Source organism: Polyodon spathula, chromosome 24 (genome assembly GCF_017654505.1).
Source record: "Polyodon spathula isolate WHYD16114869_AA chromosome 24, ASM1765450v1, whole genome shotgun sequence".
NCBI lineage: Eukaryota > Metazoa > Chordata > Actinopteri > Acipenseriformes > Polyodontidae > Polyodon > Polyodon spathula.
The window spans coordinates 21,924,655-21,946,567 of record NC_054557.1 but is presented as its reverse complement, the minus strand read 5'-3'; the positions used below and the strand labels follow the sequence as shown (position 1 = coordinate 21,946,567).

At 41.0% G+C, this 21,913-nt stretch overlaps 2 protein-coding genes across 2 annotated transcripts; both read right to left on the bottom strand.

Annotated features, from left to right (window-relative positions):
* Window positions 1-663: 663 nt before the first annotated feature.
* LOC121298658 (carnitine O-acetyltransferase-like) lies at window positions 664-17,071 on the bottom strand. The gene is made up of 14 exons (XM_041225820.1): window positions 14,788-17,071; window positions 12,901-13,119; window positions 11,117-11,235; window positions 9,647-9,700; window positions 9,093-9,258; window positions 8,289-8,463; window positions 6,840-7,018; window positions 5,913-6,013; window positions 5,570-5,689; window positions 4,991-5,113; window positions 4,069-4,204; window positions 3,906-3,968; window positions 2,905-3,042; window positions 664-2,067 (listed from the first exon to the last, which is right to left on the bottom strand). Exons 1-14 carry the CDS (start codon window positions 14,827-14,829, stop codon window positions 1,861-1,863), a joined length of 1,842 nt encoding a protein of 613 aa, XP_041081754.1. The 5' UTR covers window positions 14,830-17,071; the 3' UTR covers window positions 664-1,860.
* LOC121298663 (nuclear factor 7, brain-like) lies at window positions 17,011-21,585 on the bottom strand. Its single transcript, XM_041225831.1, has 6 exons — window positions 20,964-21,585; window positions 20,487-20,582; window positions 19,785-20,018; window positions 19,008-19,105; window positions 18,423-18,538; window positions 17,011-17,853 (listed from the first exon to the last, which is right to left on the bottom strand). The coding sequence occupies exons 1-6, from the start codon at window positions 21,438-21,440 to the stop codon at window positions 17,267-17,269; spliced, it is 1,608 nt and encodes a 535-aa protein (XP_041081765.1). The 5' UTR covers window positions 21,441-21,585; the 3' UTR covers window positions 17,011-17,266.
* Window positions 21,586-21,913: the final 328 nt, after the last annotated feature.

Sequence of the window (21,913 nt, the reverse complement as noted above, 5' to 3'; positions counted from 1 at the left end):
CAGAGCCTTTAAAAATCTGCTATTACTGATTCCACAGGAGTCCACAGTGTAACTCACAACTACTTAATCGATTATACTGAGAAAATAAGACTAGGAATAGATTTCATATACATTAATAAACAGTTGTGTTGCATGAGTGACAGTAGCAATAGTAACCACAATGCTATCCCCAAGTCAGTATGTGTTCCTGTGTAATCAAAGCCAATCACTATTGTTTAGGGATGGATTATGTTTTTTTTTTTTTTATTCAGAACAATTTTTGATGCAGGATAGGACTATGTTATTGTAAAAGCTGATATTTATTTTAATATATTGCAATGTAATCTAAATATGTATTATTTAGAATTCTATTTACTTCTCTGCTCTGATCCCTCTACCTGTATGATGTTATATTTTCTAATCTTAAATCAGTAAGTTTTGTGTCTTGCTTAATTATTCTAGTGATTCCCTATAAATTGTTAAAACACAAGAAGCAAAAATGTACACTCTGTTTTCTGAACAAATGTTAAAAAAAAGACAATATTATCACATCTTTCCAGTTGATATCTTATCATACGCAATCTTCTCACCAATACAAGTTCATATGTGCAATTTCCCTGGCTCTGTCTCCAATGGTATAAAAAAGGACGTTGCTGTTAAAAAAATAAGACATTGCCAGTCACTGTGTATGACAAAATTATTTATTGAGCTGAATACAACATACAATCATGTTTAGTTGCTGTCAGGCTATTCAATAGCTTTTGAGCTAAATTTATTCTATATATTTAACTATCACTATAGCCTCAAATCACAGCATTTGAAACTTTCCAGAAGTACTGGTTTGTAGGCGCATATTTACATGCAAATACAGAATATTTACAAAGTGCTTTTGCATACAGTTTGCCCTTTTTCTCCAATGTGTACATTTTAAGAAGGAATATTGTATTAAAATATACTTTCTCTCCATTTTAATTTTGTTCTCATTGGTAGCTGTGGGTTATCCCAAAACCGACACACGTTACACACTGCACCTGAGCCATCTACAGACAGCAATTCCTACTTAAACTAGTCTCTTGCTCAGTTTCCTTATCCAAACTCAACATATAAAATGATTGCACGACTATTCATCTATATACATTCTGTATTGTATCTTCCAAACCAAGGGCAGTTTTTTGTTATCAATTTCAAACATCTAAAAATAGGCTTTGCGTTTGGATTTCCATTTAAATGTTCAGTTTGCGCACTGAAGTTATGGTGTTTAAATAAATATACAAAACTGTGACTGTTTTAAGAGATTTACTCAAATTAAGTTAACTGAAAATCAGGCCCCAAGTCCATAACTGTCGTACGAAAGGAATTTTGGATGCAGAAAGGTTTTTTTACCTGATCCACTGTACAGCAGCTATGTGTATTATATTCTATCCAATCTGATAACATTCCTTAATTTTGTGTGGTACCAGAAACCATGTTAGAAAAGGAAAATAGGTTTACTCCGAGACCTGTATAGTGAATGGAACGTCCCGAGGCACGGCAGGTTATTTATGTCATGATTTTGTTAGTTATGGACACTTATTATTCTTCATCATTCAATATTGTACCTTCAAAATGGTATAAAATGCGCAAGAATTTTGAAACCACTTGTTTTTCGATACAGTTAGATATGCAGACAGTAATTCCAGAGGAGTTATGCAATTATTTCATTGGCGAGGACTCCTTTAACACCACTAGTAACAAGTACTGGTAACCATGTAAACATTGCATAAACACTGCAGATCCATCCAAAATGTCCATGGTCATTTTTTCGGAAGTCCCGCTGGTCCCACTCTGTGAAGCCGAGTTTTGTTTGTTCACCCTTGGTCTCCGAGCCCCTCCCTGGCTCTCTCAGTCCTCTCTGGGCAGTACCAGCTCCTGCAGATCCCTCAAAGCCTGCACCAGAGTTCTTGCCAATTTCTCGGCATTGGTCTCGGCGCAGCAGTTGAAAGCCGACACCGAGAAGTTGATGTGCTCTGGGAGGGGGTTGTAGCACACCGCATACCCGTCCGGAACCATCGGCCCGAAACACATGACACAGTCCGTACGGGCCGACACCTGCAGAACAACGCAGAGCACAGGTGGCACAATCCAAGGGGAATGTCGTATAAGCCCTTAGAAAGCTTCTCAAGAGGATTAGAGGAAGGGAAGTGGAGCTCCATGATAAGAGGCACTGAGTTCATAGACTACACAAGAGGAGTCATTCTCAACATGATTAGAATAGGATTCCCATAGTAAAAAGCACAGCAAAGTGTAATAAAGTGAAAGCAGGGTAAAGCATAGATAAGCGTTATATAGAAAAGCGAGGTACTGTAAACTAGGATAAATGCATACTAGAGCCATGAGAAAAGCAAGGTAAAAGTGCAACAATACCTTGGTAAACTTTTATAAGGGAGACTGGTTTGTAAACAAAGTAAAATGAATATGTGAAAAACATAAGCCTCATTGACTGGAATTGGGTGAGTAACTCAGCAGTGAAATGGTTAATTTCTACTGGACACCACCTGTGATGTAGCTGTACTGAGAGAATCTTAAAATACAGCCGTGTACCTACTGTTAAGACACCTGTAAATGTCAAAGCATGTGGTCTGTTTTATTGATATGACCAGAGATTAAAAAACTGCAGCAGTGAAAGGGTTAAATTTGTACTGGTCAGAGCCGGTAATGGAACTTCAGGAAGACAAAGTGTTCTGCCTTTATACAGCAGAACTTCAAAAAAATCACATGGTTTCAGTATGGCATCCATAGTAGGTCAGACATCAATGTCATGGTCCGCAACACATTTACCATGCAGGGTTTATGTTAGGTCTTCATCAGCCTTATACCAATACATCACATGACCCCAACATGTTGACCATCTTAGTTCCAAAGTGTGTATGAGGCTCTGTCTCTCACCTGTCCTGTGTGCAGTTTATAGTGCGTTGCCACAGCGTACGACGTGTCCATGAAGATCTCGGGCACGCTCAGTCCCTCCTCGATGGCCTGCAGCTTCAGGCCCAGAAGGTGACGGTCGATGGCCTGCCCCTGGAGTGCCTGAACAAAAACACAACATCAATGATCAAATGAGGACCCGGGCTGCCCCAGGGGAGAAAAAAATAATAATAAAAAACACACACATACACACCAAAAATAATAATTCTGTTAAGTTTCATTCATAGCCCTATGCAAGCTGCAAAGTGACTTACAGACAGACAAACAGTCTCACTTCATTCTAGCAACATCGTTCAGACAGCATGAATCCAATTCTATTCTCTGCCTGACTCAGAAAACTGAAGATCACAGACAACAAGAGTATCCCCGTGGAATTATGAAGATTATATCCCCTTTGTCTCTTTCTTTTTTCAAAAGTTAGTGTTAGTAAAGTTAATAAAAATGTCCCAGCTTTTCCACCCACCCCCATCACTCACACCTCCACTCCTGATCACCCAGTATTAACAGACTAATCCCAATGGCAGGTGATGCTCACACAGAGGTCTCACAGGGAAGGGCTGTCACCTCTAACTGATATAAAATAGCAGCACATACAGTTCTTAATCAGTACATCAAAGACCCTTCTTACAGCTTTTTGAAATACTAAAAAAAACCTAAAATGTTCAAAGACAAATGGTTTGACGAGAAGTCTTTTTGAATCCCTACAGAAACGGAAATAACTCCTGTTGCATAGCAGTTTTACTCATTTTTTTAGCTTGATTAGCCCCAGTGTATAGATAACAAGCTCAGGAATGTCTGATTAAACTCATAGTGAAACCAGGAATGGATCAAACCGCTATGCAACATGAGTTCAATCCCTGTGTTTCTCACTGAACTTATTAGGTTATTTTTAATAGTTATAAATCGAGTGCTGTGTGTTTTAATGGTTTTGTATTCTTCTAGTTTGACGATGGACCCTTCCTTACCTGCTCTGTGTAGGTGCTGTGAGCCTCAATGGCTTCCTTCAGCAATGCCAGCTTCATCTCAGCCTGCAGATACAGTAAGATCAGGTCAGTCAGTCTCCCTCGCATCCCTGCCCGGGACACAAACACAGTCCGATTTCTCTCAGTGCACTGAGATGGGTCTTACCCCTGCCTGCGGGTCCTCCATCACCTCCACGAATCGCAGCGCCTCATTGGTCGCTGAGCGGATGGTGTCGGTCCGCCCTCCCCTGAACATTCTGAGGGAGGCACTTTCACACGTGGAGCACAGACACCCATACATCCTGAAAGAGAGAGGGGGGGGGGGGGGGGGGGATAATTTAGCACACAGTGCCACCCAGTGGACACCTGCATGTACTTCTGTTGGAATGAAGGTCAATGAATTCAATGACATAAGTTTCGACTAGAAGTCTTTTATAAGATACTGAAAAAGGCTTCTAATTGAAACATTTGTCAATAACACTTAAGATAAGAATTTCAGTCCAAATGGCTGTGGCTGAATTTATTAAGTTTTTTTTAGCATTTCTATATTAGCATGATCTGTAATTGTGCTTGATTCAACCCCCCATTATAAAGCCATACATTCAGAGAGAAAGAGAGAGAGAGAGAGAGAGAGAAACCCTAACGAAGTACAGACTCACTGACCACAGCGGGGCCATCGAAACAGGCCTCCATAAAAAGTCACTGTGAGCTGGGAGAAGTCAAAACAGAGGTGCACTTCCTGCTGTCCTGCTCCAAATGCTGACAAATAAGGGACACATACCTCCCTAAATTCTCGAGTCAGTTGACCCAGTTTCCACACTGGCCTGACCCTAAGAAACTGCTGGGACAGGAGGCTCTGACAGCAGAGCTAGCAGTCCAGTATGTGTGTGCTTTATTTCATGTAATATTTGTGTTGAAATGCTTTGGCAACAATGGATCACTCCTGTCATGCTAATAAAGCCAGTTTGAATTTGAGAGAGAGAGAGAGAGAGAGAGAGAGAGAGAGAGAGAGAGAGAGAGAGAGAGAGAGAGAGAGAGAGAGAGAGAGAGAGACAGAGAGAGAGAGAGAGAGAGAGAGAGACAGCTACCTGTAATAAGCCAACTGCAGCGCAACTTGGATGAAGGAATCCGGGCTGAGCTTGTACTTTTTTGGAAAACTCTTCCCAAATTCCCTGAATGTGAAACAACTGATATCCAGGTCATTTATTAGACTGCAAGAGATTGAAAAAATAAATAAATAAATAAAAATAAAAATAAAAATAAAAAGTCTCCTAGCAAACCATACTTCATTTAAATGAAACCCTCCCTCAGCTTGTAAAGGCTTAGTCTCTCCTGTAGGGGGCAGTGTAGAGCAGTTTAAACCCTGCCCTGGGTCTCTCAGCTACTGTCTAACTGAGCTCTATGTACACAACACCCTCGCCCTGCTTGTAAAGGCACAGTCTCTCCTGTAGGGGGCAGTTCCAACATTTCCCTGTGACATTGAAAAGTTCTTTATTTCTGAGATAAGAGTCCACAAGTCTCAAAATAGCATTCAAACAAAGCATGGTATTAAAAACAAGAACCAGGATGCTGATAAGATCTTAACTTTCAGTTCTGAAGGTCAATATGAGAAGTACAGGAGCTAGCAGCTGCCTAACCATGCTCTGTACAGAAGCTCAGTCACTCACATGTCCAGGTTCTGCTTGGCGTGCTCAATGTCTCTCTTGATTTCAGGAGTGATGTAAAAATAGAGTTTTTTTGGCAGAGGAAGAGGAACCATGGGAGATCGAATGGTCTCGGGATGTTGACTGCAAAACAGAAACACCAGTGTACAAAGACTGTAGTGTTTAATATTGCGCAGACAGACAGACAAAGAGCTAATTCACTAGCTTCTTATTCATGCCTTTCACCTTTGTCTGGAGGCCTGCGTTCTAATCTGTGGGGCTAGGTGGTGCTAGTGTGTTACTGTTAATGCACTAGACTTGAGTACTAGGGGAGTCTGTGCTGAGCTCCACGCTCTCAGTAACTCACCAGTAGTCCAGCACGTGGTCCACTATGGTTGCTATGGGAGGCCCCTCTGCAGTGGCTTGCTCATAGATCAACCCACAGGCGCCATCCTCTCCCACAATGAACTGCAGGGGGCAACAGAGAGCACATGTTTACACACTGAATCAGTGGGCTGCAGTGAATCACACATAGAACCAGACTTGAGAGTTTTCTATGAACAAAAACAAAGCAGCACGATGTCAAATCAGATCGAATGGTTTGTGAAGCGGACACAGTAAGTACAATGGATCTGTGTCCAGAGGTTGAAGCAATATTGCAGTGAAAGAGATTATTTCAGCAGGATTACACCAGCTGCAACAGAACTTTACTGACAGAATCATAGAATACAGCTGTACGCCAACTGTAAAGACACTGTCAGTGGCCTGTAATTAAAACAGTAAAATTCACATGACCCCAATATGGCAGCCATATTAAGTCATTTTAGGGCTTCTGTTTTTCAGATTTGAATTTTTTTTCAGGGTTTTTGCTTTTTACATACTGTATGAAATTATTGTTTTTCGGTTACTTTTCAAAATTCTTGGATGTTTTGTTCTGTCACAATATGTACAGTAACTCGACAATACTAGCAAGCTTTAATTGTACCTTCTTTCCTTTGCTGTCTTCCACAACGAAATCCTTCTGGTCACGTGCACATTCTTCAGGGGTTTCTGTGTGTTTAGGCCTTTTTTATATTTCGCCACACTTTGCAATTCTGTTTTAAATTCCACAAGCGTGTAAATACTTCTAATCCAACTGTAATGTAGCTTTAAATCTTTACTGGATATACACAGATTTCAATGTTCTTTGTATCAGGGGTGTTTTATTGGTTAAAACTGAAAATAAGAAGCCCTAGTTATATTGTTCGCCCCAGGTGCTCTGTGAAGCCTGGTCTGTCTCGCTCTCTCTCCTCACCTGCAGTGTCTTGTCAAACCAGCGGTTGCCGCTGTTGGAGTAGGTTCCTCCCCCGTGCAGCATCTGAGCAGCCATGCGGCTGGTGTAGCGCTCCTCGGACATGCGCATGACCGGGGCGTCCAGACACACCGTGAAGATCCCGCGCTCTATCGCACACACCGACTCCCGGTTAATCCTGTCTGAGAGACAGAGAGACTGGGTTTGAGCCTCCGAGTGTGCGCTGTCAGTGTGGGTCAGACAATATGCATGTATGTGTATGTATGTGTGTGTGTAATTACATATACACACACACACACACACACACAGTATATATAAAATTTGGGCTGCTCCGATAAACAGATTAATCTGACCGATTAATCAACTAAAGAGCTGATCGCAGATTAATTTTTTTTACAATTTAAATCGTGCAGAATTACATTTTTTTGTTTAAAATAAAATCAGCCAATAGAAGACCTACATTTTCTCCACGACAGTCCATTCTTAAGTGAGTGGAGGCGGGACATAAACAGTTGCCGGTCTTGAGTAGGTTTTAATCAATTGAAGAGTCAAAGATCTGCCACTTGTTAAGCAGGTGTCCAATCGTGAGTAAGCAAAGGCGGGACATATACCGTTGAAGGTATTCTCTGTTTCAGTTGAAGTTCTTGGGAGTTTAACCAATGGGAATGTCAAAGATCTGCCCTTGGTTTTGCAGCTGACCAATCATTTGTGAGCAACTTTATACACCGTACCTTTAGAAAGCACATGGCTGAAATACGCGTTTTAAGAGAACATCACTGAGACAGACGTCACGTTTCTGCTCATTACACACAATACAAGAATAAACCATTGTAAACAACCCTAATGTGTTTAAAAGGAAAGTACAGTAGGCTAATATCAGTATTAAGCTGCTGTACTCTGCAACAATGTACTGTACTACCAATGTCCTTAGAGAAAAGTAAACTGTTCATACTGTACTTACATTTAATAATCAAGCACAATTTTAGCTTTAATGTTGCCAGCTTTTTACCATTCTCCACCTCCAAATGTAAATCCCTTGCAATTTTGCGAGCAGCTTCATAGCGTTTTCAAAGCCACCATTCTGGTATAGCTCCTGGGTTCAAGCGGGGCAGAATCTGAACTTCATCAGTTATAGATAGGTCTACACGTTTGGAAGCCATTACACGTAAGACAATCAGCAGATATAAATGTACACTGTACCTGCAATGGTAATAATACAGACAGCACCTCTCAGTAGGGTGTTGGAAGCCTGTCCCCAGGCGTTTTGATGCTCACTGGTGTGTGTGTGTGTGTGTGTGTGTGTGTGTGTGTGTATAGACAGTGGTGTGTGAGTGTGCATATAGACAGTGGTGTGCGCGCGCGCGTGTGTGTGTGTGTGTGTGTGTGTACACAGACAGTGGTGTGTGAGTGTGTGTATAGATAGTGGTGTGTCAGTGTGTATACAGACAGTACCTCTCAGTAGGGTGTTGTAAGCCTGTCCCCAGGTGTTTCGGTGCTCACTGGTCAGTATCCCCATTGGCTCCTTGTCTGTCTTCCAGGACTGGCTTCTGATCCTCAGCAGCTGCGAGTGGATCTGATCCACCGTGAGGGGAGAGCCATCGCTGTTATACACCTCCAACTGGAAGAACTGGGAGAGAGGCAGGGAGGGAGGAGAGAGAGAGGCAGATAAAAACACTGCAAGAAATAACTCTCCTTTGTAAAGAAAAAAAAAACCCTAAAGCTACTTGTTCTTCAGCAAGTTATAGTAACACTTCCAATATGAAATGTTGATTGCCATGTTCTGTGTGGCTATGTTAGCATAATTAGTCTGTGCCTTGTAACCTTTTGTAGCTGTATATATTATTTGCAGGATATGTGTGTTGAGCATGGGCTGCAAGTGTAAAACGTAAACGTAATATTCACAGTAGCTTCACGTCTTCTCCAGGAGCTCTGTGTTTCAAGGTGTGTGCAGGGATGGAAATAAGTTGCATAGCAGTTTCACCCGTTCCAGCTTTTACTACAAGCTTGATTAGCCGCAGGGTATTGGTATCAAGCTAAGGTGTATGAAATGGATCGAACTGCTATGCAATGGGAGTCTTACTGCCATCCCTGACTTTGTAACATGACTTGAATCTCTTACTAGGTCCCTCTCTATCTCTCTGGTTAAGAAACACCGAGACTCTCTCCTTCTCTGTCTCTCTGGTTTGGCTGACATGTCTGTTTGTAAGTTTTGGGAATGCTGCAATTCCGTAGCAAGGCCCGGGGGTCCAATCCTACCTGGAAGTTCCGCACCACGGTGATGTGGGTGGGGGGCCGGCGCACCCCAGCGAAGTGCATCACGTGGTCATGCTTAGGGCCCGGAACACGACACGACGAAAAGATCTGCCTGTACTGATCCATGCAGAGAGGCCGACCGCGAAGATACTCCACTAAGAGAGTGTGACTGAGGAGAGAGGAGAGAGGGAGTGGAGGGGAAAAGGGAGGCAGAGAGGACAAGGAGAGAGATATTAAAAGAAGGGCTAACCCAGGGTTTACAATCCAGTTTCCATCCTCTTGTCAGTATAGGCAACACTGTCAGTGCTCTCCTTCAAGGGAGCGCTCACCAAAACTTATAGATTCCCATACCTCTCTTTTGTACTGGCAGCATTGTCACTAACCCCCTCCTCCTTTGTCATACCTCTTACCTCTATTAACATTATCACTCGCCCGCTTTAAAGGACCTAACTAATGTTACTGCCTCCCATTTGTAGGAGTGCAAGCCAGCGATTTAAATACTCCGCAGATGTGTGGACCCTCACGCTCTGCTCTACTCTCTACTGCTCAATACATACTTGTCAATCTTTGCTTTGAAATCCAGAACTCCTGCAATGAGTTTAGCTGCAAACCTACAAGAGACAGACAGACAGATTGTTGAAAGATTATCAGAGGCAAACTTATTTTCTTTCACCTTATAACGAGAGACTGGGGGTCAGACATAATTACAGTTACAGAAGAATGGTTTGTTTAAATTACAATTACAGAGCTGTTTTGTTCTATTAAAATGAGTTACAATTATGCTGCAGTCATTACAACCAAACTAAAAAGTAATATTAACAGCTACCCACTTTAACATTTTGATGCTATTTATTCTAAATAAGCAAGCAATAAATCACGGGTATAAAAACAGAAACGTACTACATAACCAGAGGTCAGCAGGTTGCCCGTACAGACATGCATGTCCGTAGCAATATCAGTGTCCATGGCAGTGAACACGCACACGCACACGCACACGCACACGCACACGCACACGCACGGAATTGTATAGACTTGTTTTTTTTTTAAATGCCCATCACCATTTGACATGGCGCCGGCCCCTGTGTATAACTTTTTTCAAACAAATAGGGCCTAAAAGTGGTTGAAAATACAAGAATAACGATCGTATGACAAAAGTGTAACTGAACTGTGACTGACGAATTAGAAAATATAATTACAATTATACAGGTGTGGCAAGGTTGAACTACAATTACACTGTAACTGCAATTAACTACGAATTACTCTCCTTTAGGACTGAAGCCACACACCTGTCTCTCCCTCAGGGCTCCTTCCTGGCTCCAGGCCAGGTTTCTCAACTCGCCTCTCTAAACTGCAAACAAACTGACCTGTCTTAAAGTGTGGCGCCAGGTGGCAACCTTAAAGGAACTGCTGATTCTGAGCCGGTGCTTGAACACTGCTGGGGTGGAGACACCACGCTTCTTGGTCTGTAGCAGCGGTTCTCAAACCCGGTCCTCGGGGACCCCTGTGTCTTTGGATTCCTTAACCAAAACCTTAACTGAACTTGTAATTTGCCCTTTTTTAAATTCTTCTCCACTCCAAAAAAGTTGCAGACTTCAGGTTACTTATACAATTTGACAGTTAACTTGAAATCTCCAGCTGTTTAAGAGCTGAAAACAATTCAAAAGGCCTGATTAAGTAAATTATTAGTTCAATTAAGGGTTCAGTGAAGTGACAGAGCTCGGAAGAAGCAGGAGTCCCTGAGGGCCAGGGTTGAGAACCACTGGTCTATTCCCAGCTCTCAAGCATTGCTGGACTGACGAACCAGTTGCAGGTAAAAACAGAAAAAGATGTCGCCCAGTCTTGTCTCGAATCGGTGATGAATCAATCTTAAAGTGTACCATGATTATGGAGCCAGGGGGGCAACCCTACTCTCCCTCAATAATTAATTTAGTCTTAACAACAAACAATAATCTCCACTTGATTTAGATTGAATTGCGATTCCTCCAGAGCAGCTTCAAAAACACACACTCCTCCTCCCCCTCTCTTACCCCAGCTGCCCCTTCCAGTTGCTGTAGTCCTGTTGGGGCAAAGCCATGGCCGGGTTCGAATGCACTGGCAGGGGCAAGCGGCTCTCCAGATAGGCAGTGTGCTGCCACCAGTCCGACACCTGTGAAACACAGTGCAGGGGCAGCATTTCAGCAGTGCAGAAACCGCCAGGGCAGCTAGAAGGCAGCAGTGCACTGCCGGGAAAATCAACAGATCGCTAGAGGGAGCTGTCTCTTACTTGCAGACACTGATCTAGCTAGCCCAGCCCAGCTTGTCTATGGCGGGTAACTAAAACTGAACAGAAACTTCAGGTGAAAGTCATTTTAACACGACAGCAGAGCATGCAAACTGAGAACTTTTACCTTTTAGTTTAGTACAAGATGTTTAAAAAATGAAATGACATGTTTGCTGTAACATGTGTTTCTTCTCAAACTGCACGATTGAGAACTGGATCATAATTGGAAGTTCACCAAAGGTAAGAGTTATGCATAATGAAGGCACTAACCAAAACTACCTGAAAGGTAAAGAGAGAGTCTCAGTGTTTCTTATCCAGAGAGACAGAGAGGGAGTGAGACTCAGGGGTAGATGTACTAAGATGGGACAGTCGCAGCGCAAACATACAGCAAATTTGCATTTCTGTTGAAACAATTTGCAAATATGTTAATGAAGAGAGCCGCAATCTACTAATTTAATATTTGTTTGTCATTTTAGCAAGAACAAATAACGAAAGGCAGTTTAATCCCATCAGATTCTATAGTGGGGCCCCCACCTTCACCCCCCAGATAAAAAAAGGGTTTCTATCAAAAAGCTTTTCGTAATCTTACAGTAGGATATGTTCGTCCGACATAAGGAGACGTCCAGTTTAAAAAAATACAATAAAATCGCACACACATACATTTATAGTGCTCAATGTATGAATCATTGCGCTGAAATAACATTAATGTGTTTTGGGAAGGCTACATGTTACATTATGAAAAATATATAAATCTGTACAGTACACCTATACAGTACAATACAGTAGTAAAATCAAATGAATACCCAGCGCACTTTCTTTTTACTTTAGTCTGTAGGCTACCGGTAACACAAAATAAATCATGCTGCTGCATTGTACACATTGGTGTACAATGCAAATAAAATATTATTTTAAATTGAAACTAAATGATTTTAACGCATTTTTTATTTTATGAAATTACATGAATCATGTGGATCTTAGTAACTGACAATTAAGACTAAAATTGTCTTAGATCAAGGACACCTGCACGTTCTAAGTCTAACTTCGACTTCCCTAATCGTCGATATTCACAATGAGCTGAAGGGATAACGAGGGAAGTGTAACCTATTTGGTCTTTACAGTGGGTTTAAAGAAAAGTTTCCGAAATTCGTGTAGGACGATGGAGGGGTTAGCGGCACATGTGCAGTCTATTGCTCCCGTTAACATGTTGGGGAAAAAGCACACTGGGAAATGCCAGCAACAATTGCGATGGTTTAAAACATGCTTTCAAAAGTTCTTAACAAATTGATGCAATTGTAAGTGTCGCAATTGCCTGATTGAATCAGTGTTTCATAACCAGTAGACAGGGAGAGAGAGAGAGAGAGAGGGAGGGAGCCTCACTGTTTCTTAACTAGAGAGGGAGACAGTGTTTCTTAACTAGAGAGACAGAGAGGGAGAGAGCCTCACTGTTTCTTAACTAGAGAGACAGATACAGAGAGAGACAGAGAAGAAGAGTATCAGTGCTTCTTACCCAGAGAGATGGAGACAGAGACGGAAAGCCTTAATGTTTCTTACCCAGTTGTGTGTGCGCTGAGCCCTCTTCTCCAGGCTCCCCTGCAGCCTCTCCCCCAGTCCCCCCCTCTTAGATAGCTCCTGCACCCCCTCTCTGCTCTCCTCCAGTTCAGGGGGGGTAACAAGGGGCTCCAGGGCACGCAGGTAGCGGGACATTGTCTGAGACAGAGGGGGGACAGGCTGGGGGGGCACCGAACTCATCCACCTCCCCCGTCTCCCAAACTGGAGAGACAGGAACACACACACACACACAAACAGACAGACAGAAACAACACGATTACAGGCTTGTACTGTACAGCACGTTGAAGCCAAGGCATGAAACTCAAGCGGCCTCGCTGTATATTACAGAAGTGGTCAGGAGCCACAGTTTAATATTAAACAACTCAGTGAATTCAGAGCAGATGTAGCAGGGGCCTTATTGTTCAAACGCCAGGTCATTTGAATAACATACAGTTGTAGTCAAAAATTTACATACTCCAATGGAAATACATAATTTCTAGAAATTTCTCGCAAACAAATAATTATAGGAAAAATCTTTTGTACTTTTGTAGCAAAAGTTTCGCTTTTGTGTGCCTTGGGTCGTTGTTGGGTTGGAACGTCCAGCTGTGCTTTAAACCAAGTTTTGTAGCAGAGGGTTTCAGGTATGCTATGGAATCCATTTTACCATGTACTGAAACTAAACGTCCTGTGCCGTTAGAGGAAAAACAGCCCCATAGAAGGATATAACCACCTCCATGCTTGACACTAGGTATGGTGTTATTTTCTTTGTACACCTCACCAGACTTTCTCCAAATGTCAGCGACTATCAGTGTGACCAAATAGCCTGATTCATCATGCCACAAAACCTTTGACCAGAACTCATACCCATCATTCAAATTCAGTTTTGCAAACTTTAAGTGATTGTCCTTGTGATGTTTTCCTAAGAGTGGCCTTTTCCTTGGCCTGCGACCCCTGAGACCTTCACTATGCAATACTCGACCTACGGTTGATATAGAAACCCCAGTCCGACTTGCAGCCAGTTCACTTTGAATATCTTTGGCAGTCAATCTCAGATCGTTATTAACCTTCCTCAGAATTCTTCTACTTGATCTTGGTGAAAGAACCGTCTTTCTTCATGAACAAGGGAGCGTTGTGACAGTACCATGAGTCTTGTACTTCTTTATAATAGAAACAATAGTTGAAATTGGGATACTCAAATGCTTGGAAATCATCTTGTATCTTTCTCCAGCTTTATGACAATCATTTTCTGCCTAAGTGCTTTACTTAAATGTGTGCCTTACTCCATACCACACCCAGAAGTGTCAATACAAGACCACTGTTTTCCCAAGAGGCTTATTTAAATTGGATGTACGCTGTAGGGTAATCTTTTCTAGATTACTTATTAAAACCGCAGAATCAACAAAATGTTGATTAAGCACAGCATGCAGTACTAGGTACACTACTGTGACATTCTATAAATATACTGTACATTACATAATATTATTTATTAAAGCGACTATTAAATTACACAGGTATGTATGCCTATCAGAAGACACCACAGTATCTTACACGAATACTACCTGTACTCAGGGTCTACCTATGGAGACCTGTTAGTCACGCATGCATGCTTCCTTAATTTCTACATTGGCTGTTGTGCTTCCCGCACTTGCCAGCGAACCCACTTTCCCCTTTTTCCAGATGTAAAATGGAAATAAGCAACACGATTTTATATATATATATATATATATATATATATATATATATATATATATATATATATATATATATATATATTTTAATAAATTGTGCACAACAAATTGTTCAGCATTACAAAAAAAAAAAAAAAAAAAACTTTTACTTTAAATAAGGTACAAAGACAGCAAATAAATAAGTGAAATGATGCATACTTACCAACTGCGCCTGTTTGTAGCATCCGAGTTTGGCTCGTAACATGTCGCCAGAAAAATGAATTAAAATATAAACAAACAGATAAGCCACCAGCAGTCCTGAGTCGCACACTGCTTACTGTTTTTTTAATTATTTTTTTTTTTTAGCTGCGTTTATTGGCACTTGGACTAAGATACACAAAAGGCAGGTTTTACTGTTGTATGGTTTAAAAAGAAAGTCATGCCACGCCGCCGTGTAATGCCTGTCACATAAGTAGGCTACAGCAGCGTTTGTTTACATGCTGTGTTTTTCTTTTTCTTTTTCTGAAGCTGCCGAGCACTTCCTTTTTCGGTGACGTTGTTTGACACGCAATATCATCACTGCACTACCCTCCGCGAATAATCTAACTGTTGCACAATTTATCCTGAATTAACTAGGTTTAAATGCAAGTGCATATGATTTGTACTTAGTCATATGAAACGTTTTATAACTACAATTGATACGCTTTCTAAAATAACATAAATTCTGCGAGAAAGCTAGTGAGGTTAGGATTGGGTGTAGATGTTGAGGTAATAAAATTACGTATTTTTTCTTACCATTTACATAGCAGCAGTGTAAATAGTGTTTACACACAGCCAGTGGCCACGTAGTAGATCCTTGTTGTTTATTATTATTATTATTATTATTATTATTATTATTATTATTATTATTATTTTGGCAGAATCCTTTATCTAAGGCGAATTACAGGTGTTACAGGGTGGTAGTGTTACAATGCACGATTAATATGTACAAAGTGTAGTTTACAGTAAAACCAAATTATACGACTAAAATACAATAATATAAACCAAACAATATTTTATTGGTCAAATGTTATTTGAATTACAAATTACGTGTTAATTGAAAACTTGAATAGAAACAAGAACATACATTACTGCAAGAGGGCGCTGTTTCATCAATGCAAACGGTTTTATATTAGTGAGAAAACAGCCGCATAGCATAAGAGGCAGGAAAAGGGGACCCACTGCACAGATCATACTGTATTGTACTGTAAGGTATAGGGACAACTCTCTATTTTTATTTGTAGGATTGAGAAGGCAGTCTCGCCCCCCAGATTGAAAACCTGGTCTTAAATGAAAGGATAAGGCTGGTCTAGTGCATTAACATTAACATCTAATGCTTACTAAATTCCAGCAAGTTGCTTCTTAAAAGAGTCCTCAAGGTGTTGGGGAAGTGAAGTGGGGAACCACATTAGCGCTGCACAGACTTCAGTGCACAGTGCTTGTCATTTAGCATCAGTGCACAGCACAACACTATTATGCTTCCCTATCTCGCATCCCATAATCAGTATTGACGAATCTTGATAGTTAGTAAGCATATCCAAAAAATTATCCAAGCAGAAACTATAACAGACAATCACACAGAACATTTAACAAGACAAAATCAAAGCTTTGTTTTTTTTCTTATTATTGAACAGAGATCACATTTTAAATGTTTCCCCAAATTACTAACACCGTAATTATCAAGGTGCATTAGTAAGTACAGTACGGTAATTCAAACAATTAAAATTTCACTGCAGTGTGACGCTTTTCCTTCAAGTTCTTTGGCAACACTAAAGATTGAATCAAGAGATATGCAGCTGTAATAAAAAGGTAATTATTATTATTATCATTATTGTTATTCCTATTATTATTACTCATAGTAGTAGTAATGATAATATTAATTATTGTTATTATTATTATGTTTGCTATTATTATTATTATCCTGCACAAGGCTGTTACCCTGCCTTGTGCAGGATTCCAGGAATATGAAAACTCTTTCATTTATTGGCTCTTAATCAAAGATCTTAAACAGCTTCTGAGCTGGAAGATTAGTCAAACCGATACACCACCTGCACACAGAGGATGCCGGCCAGTATGACTGCCAACCATATGAGTGTCATAAATAAATATTTCATTAATATGCAATTAACCTGTTGCTGAAGTTTAGTTCCATGTTAATAAACAGTCAACAGATATGCAATGCATGTGTGTATCTATCATTAGACTGCCACTTGAGCTCGTATTTCATATATATGTTGAGTATAGTTTTTGAGACGTAGTAATTTCATACTCTAGTAGTAGCTACTAATACCCTATTTACACAATCATTGCAATTTGAAAACATGATTTTGTACGGCAGCTTGAATGCACATTATTTAGGTAGTGTGGATAGCTTGTAGAATAATGTTAATAACACAACACACCAGTCTTTTTCTTTTTCATTTTATTTACTGCAGTAGGAAACTACCAAGTCTCAAAAAACATACTCAACGTACAAAGGAAATACTCCAGCAGGGAGTGGCAGTAATCACGGTGCTAGTGCTCATAAGAGATAAGAAAATTGATTTTATAGTTTTGAAAAGCACTCCCTTAAAAGGGAGGGTACCGATTATGTTGTTTGTGCTTTTAAAAGGCAAGAACGTTTATTATAAAGCACTGGTCAGCACTGCTTTGAGATCATGGAATCAGTAACAGCATACAGTCAAGGGCTCTGCATTTCTACCTGCTAGGTAGGGACCAGGGTTGAAATAGGCAGCGATACCTTTAGCAAAACACTCGTCGTGGGTGTAGATATGGGACATGTCATCAGCATTGTAGAAAGAGACCTGAGCCTTTTCACAATCTAGATACACTCCCACCTTCCTGGGCCTAGCCCCAGGCAAGATGGGAATATCTACTGAAAATGCGCTGATCCTGAAATTCTTATCGTCGCTGAAAACCAGCAGGAGGTAATTGTGCCTGCTCAGGAAATGCATGATCTTCTGGTACCACTTGGCCTCCCTTTCCTGAATTTTCTCCATCTTGATCCCCACTGCCCAGTCGCTCTTTCCCCCCACTTCCACCTCCCAGTAGTGGCTCCCAGAGGTGAATTTCTCCCTGCTCTGGGTGTGCAGCCCCTGATCGAAGTGTGCTTCTGTTTGGACCAAGACCGGGGGAGCCTTTCGGCGTTCGTGGGGTTGGACCAGATCCATGTCGATCTGCCTCGTGCTCAAACCGTCGCGGGACACTTTTAGAGACAGAGAGCAGTCTTCCATTGTCAAGCGCTGGGGGACTGTGGAAAATAATGAAGCCATCCATCACTTCAAAAATACAAAAATGACAAGGTAAAAGAAACTCAAGTAGACAAAACGGTCTGGCTATTCTTGTTCAGTGTGACAGATATTGCAAGCATCTTCTGTTTGTTAAGTGAATCGAGAAGAAGTAATGACGATATATAGTTTTAGGGATGTAACAATATACCAAATGTCATGATACGATAGTATCGCGATAGGCAGGTTGCGATACATGCGATTCTTGTATGATGCATAATAATATCAAACAATAACTTACAGATGGACTATTTTGTTAAAAAAAAAAATCAAATTAAATGATAGGAAGAGTATATATTCATAACAAATATAAAACACTTATTCTTCATTCAAGAACTATCCGTTGAACACAATAATCTGTGTTGTGAGTTTATTCTTGCATCATGCTACAAATGACACATATGTCTATTACAATATGCTATAACTTCCACCCAACTATAAACTCAGCAGAAACTTTGCTCTCTGAAGAGGCCCCTTCCCTACCCTGTGATGGTGAAGTGAAGAGAGAGAAAGTATTACAGCACACACACACCTCTATGGATTACTTTCAACATTTCTTTCCAAATGAAAAACTGCAAGTGTGTCTCATAGGGACCAAGTGACAAACAGCCAGGGACCACACTCAGGGTTTTCAGTTTGGATTCGTATCTGCAAAAAAGAATTAGAATACACAAATTAATAAACATGCAACCCCATCACATCTTTAAAAATCAAAAACGTTCTAACAATTTCAGAATATTCAAGTACATCTTATTTTGCCATACGAACCATCAAGTTTCACAGCACTCTTGCCCATCCAAAGTGCTCATGAGAAGACACCCATATGAGGCAAATGCACATATTACTTATAAACAAGGCAATGGATGGGCAGACAGACACATCCACAGTGCCCCAGAACAGACAATTGAACAGCCTATTCCCTCAATAAGCCACGGCTGGATCTTTGTAGTGCATTTCAGAGTCCCAGAGAAATCGATCGGAATTGCAGCACCCACTTAGTTTCACAGCTAACCCCCCCCGTTAACCCCGTACAGCTGGTTTAGTTCTACAGTTCAGGGGATCCTTCAGTGCTACGATAGTGATCATAGCAAGCCCTGAGCCCCTGGCTGGAGCTCACCCACTGACACCGACGATCTCCCATTCATCAGTAGCAGGACCACTGGGAGCTTTTTCTTTCAGCTCTTCCACGATGGGGGACCCTGTCTCGCTCCACCACTATGAAAACATAAAGCGCTGAATCAGTTTAGAGGTTCTAAAATCAACCTTTTTCTTATTTGGGAACCTTGATTTTTCACTCAGCTTTTCTTCTCAATTTGGATTGCCCAAACTGACTGTGCCACGTATGATCCAAGAGCAGAATACGGGCAAAATGATGTTAGAAAATTGTTAATTAGCTCTAGTAGCACTTATCTTAGATCTCAGACTGCTCTAACTCGCAGTTCCTAAAGTTTGTACGGAATTTGGAAAAAAAGGCCTTCCATTTTCTTGCTCCGTGGTTTTGGAACAAACTTCAGGAAGAACTGAAACTTACCGTCTTAACATCTAGGTAAGCGAGACATGTTTTCGTTTTGGCTATAGATCCTAAATTATCTCTTGTAATTTGATGACTTTATTTGTATTGGTTGTGCTTATTTTAATGTGTGTGTGGTTTTTTTTTTTTTTTTAATGACACCTTAACCAGAGGGAACTTTGTCTCAGAAATTAGAGATCTCTAAGGGACTAATTTTGATTAATTTTAAAAAAAATAAATATATATATATATATATATGGACTGTGTCTAAACTCAATCCAGTCTACAGTATCTAAACTCGGCCCTGTTCACTGTATCTAATATCAGTCCAGCTCCCTGTATTTCTGGGACCATAGTCCTCTGGTATTCCCCACAGTGCTGCACCTTGAGGTAAGCGACAGGCTGTGTGATGCTCTGCGAGTGCTGCAGTTTCTTGGCCTGCTCAGTCCTGTCTCCTAGCTCTCCCTGGATCCTCTGTAGGTTCCTCTCCATGGGTTCCAGAGCCCTTCGCTCGGCTGTTTTCAGATCTCGCTTCACCTCCTCCTCTCGCCGACGCAGAAACTCGTGCAGCTCAGCAAACTTGGCCGTGATATCTGCCAGCAGACAGCCAGACCTGTCCTGGAGGTGCAATGCAGAACCATTGTTTAAAAGGAATGCTGGTCTCTGCTCCACCAGCACAGAGCACATGGAGGCTGTTACTGCATGTGGATATTTAGCAAACTAGGCTGCAACATCTGACATCAGTACAAACGATACACTTTTCTGTCAACCCTAACCATAACGAACTTAAATTTAGGGAAAATAATTTGTTTTTCTACCACAGACTGTAGCTTTTGACTGACAATGTTAAATATAGTTAAAGATGATAATTGAGGCTAACCGTATAATAACAAGTTAAAAACTGTAAAGTTTGAATATCAATACACAGGTTTGGTGCTGTATCATGACACACATGTCTATTACAATACCATACATCATGCAAAGGAAGTGTCACAATTCATCCACACACAGCGACTGGTGTAACAGTGGGAGGCTGTTCAGCGAGTAGAAGGGCCTGCTCTCACCCCACAGAACAAACCTACTTGCCTGGATCCTCGAGAGTTCAATTTTCTGATCTTTTTCCACATTCTGCACTGCATGGTTATCGCTCAGAAGAAACTGCAAGGCTCGGTTTAACTCCTCCTGTGTACAATCATCATCATCATCATCATCATCATCATCATCATAATAATAATGTACAGCTTTTTGGTCCTTTATGAAAGAGCATTAACAGCTCGAATAAACATACATATGTATGTATATATATACACACACACACACACACACCAAACAGTAATGGCAAACTATTAAGTCTAATATATAAGTTTTACTAAATTAACAATACATTTAAATAAATAAAATGCTTGGTTTTAATAATATTATTAAGAAGAAGAAGAAGAAGAAGAAAAGCAAAAACACAATAATTGTTGAGAAGTTGTTTTTTGTAAATCGAGACTACGCCTTCAGACACCCGTGTAACCCGGAGTGCTGCACTACACCTGTTCTGCAGGTAAACTCACTCACCTTACAACTTTGTGCGGCTTCGTTTACTGGTTTGAAAGTGTGGTCTTTGTGCTGCCTCTCGTCTCGGCATATCAGGCACACCAGCTTTCTGTCAGTCTCACAAAAAAGCTTCAACTTTTCGCCGTGTTTGAGGCAACAAAGCCCTCCCGTTTCAAAGTTGGGGCTCTGGAATCCACATTCCTGCGGCGGTGCCGTAGGGCCTTGCAGATGACACGGCAGGTTATCGGTTAGTTTAAGCTCACGAGCCTTGTCTGCTAAATTTCTCAAAACCCGGTTCGGCTTCAGGCTGCCTGGACCCGAAACGACAGCCCTGCATTCAGGGCACAGAACCGAACCTTGGTTATTAAGGTAACCCAAAATACAGGCCCGACACATGTTATGACCGCAGTCCAGCATAACCGGGTCTTTAAAGAAATCCAAACAGACCGGGCACTCCAATTCTTCAGTTAGCGACGAGGTCGATTCATTCCACGCCATAATGTATCCGGCGGTATATTGGTCTACAGCCTACTTGATTGTATATTATATTATATTATTGTGGTTTGCTGCCTTCTGCGTTTTTGCAGAATAAGTAGGCAACCGCTGTTTAGTTTCAGTTTCGCTAAATCAAGTGACAGTTTTAACCAGCCAATAATATCGTAAAGTCCAGAGTGCACAGGCTGGACAAATAAATGGCAACACCTGCGACATCTAACACACATTATTGGCTTCAGACAGAAAGGTTGAATGATCTAGATTTTTTTGAATACCAATACATTTGTCTTTTCCTTATTTCTCATTTAAGTTTAGGCTGTAAAATAAATGTAATGCAACTGAAATCTCTCTCTCTCTCTCTCTCTCTCTCTCTCTCTCTCTATATATATATATATAATGTGTTGGTTATGTTTGCAATTGATACTTCCTGAAAAGTATTACTTGACCTCACTTTGCTCTTGTCCGCGGTCATAGTG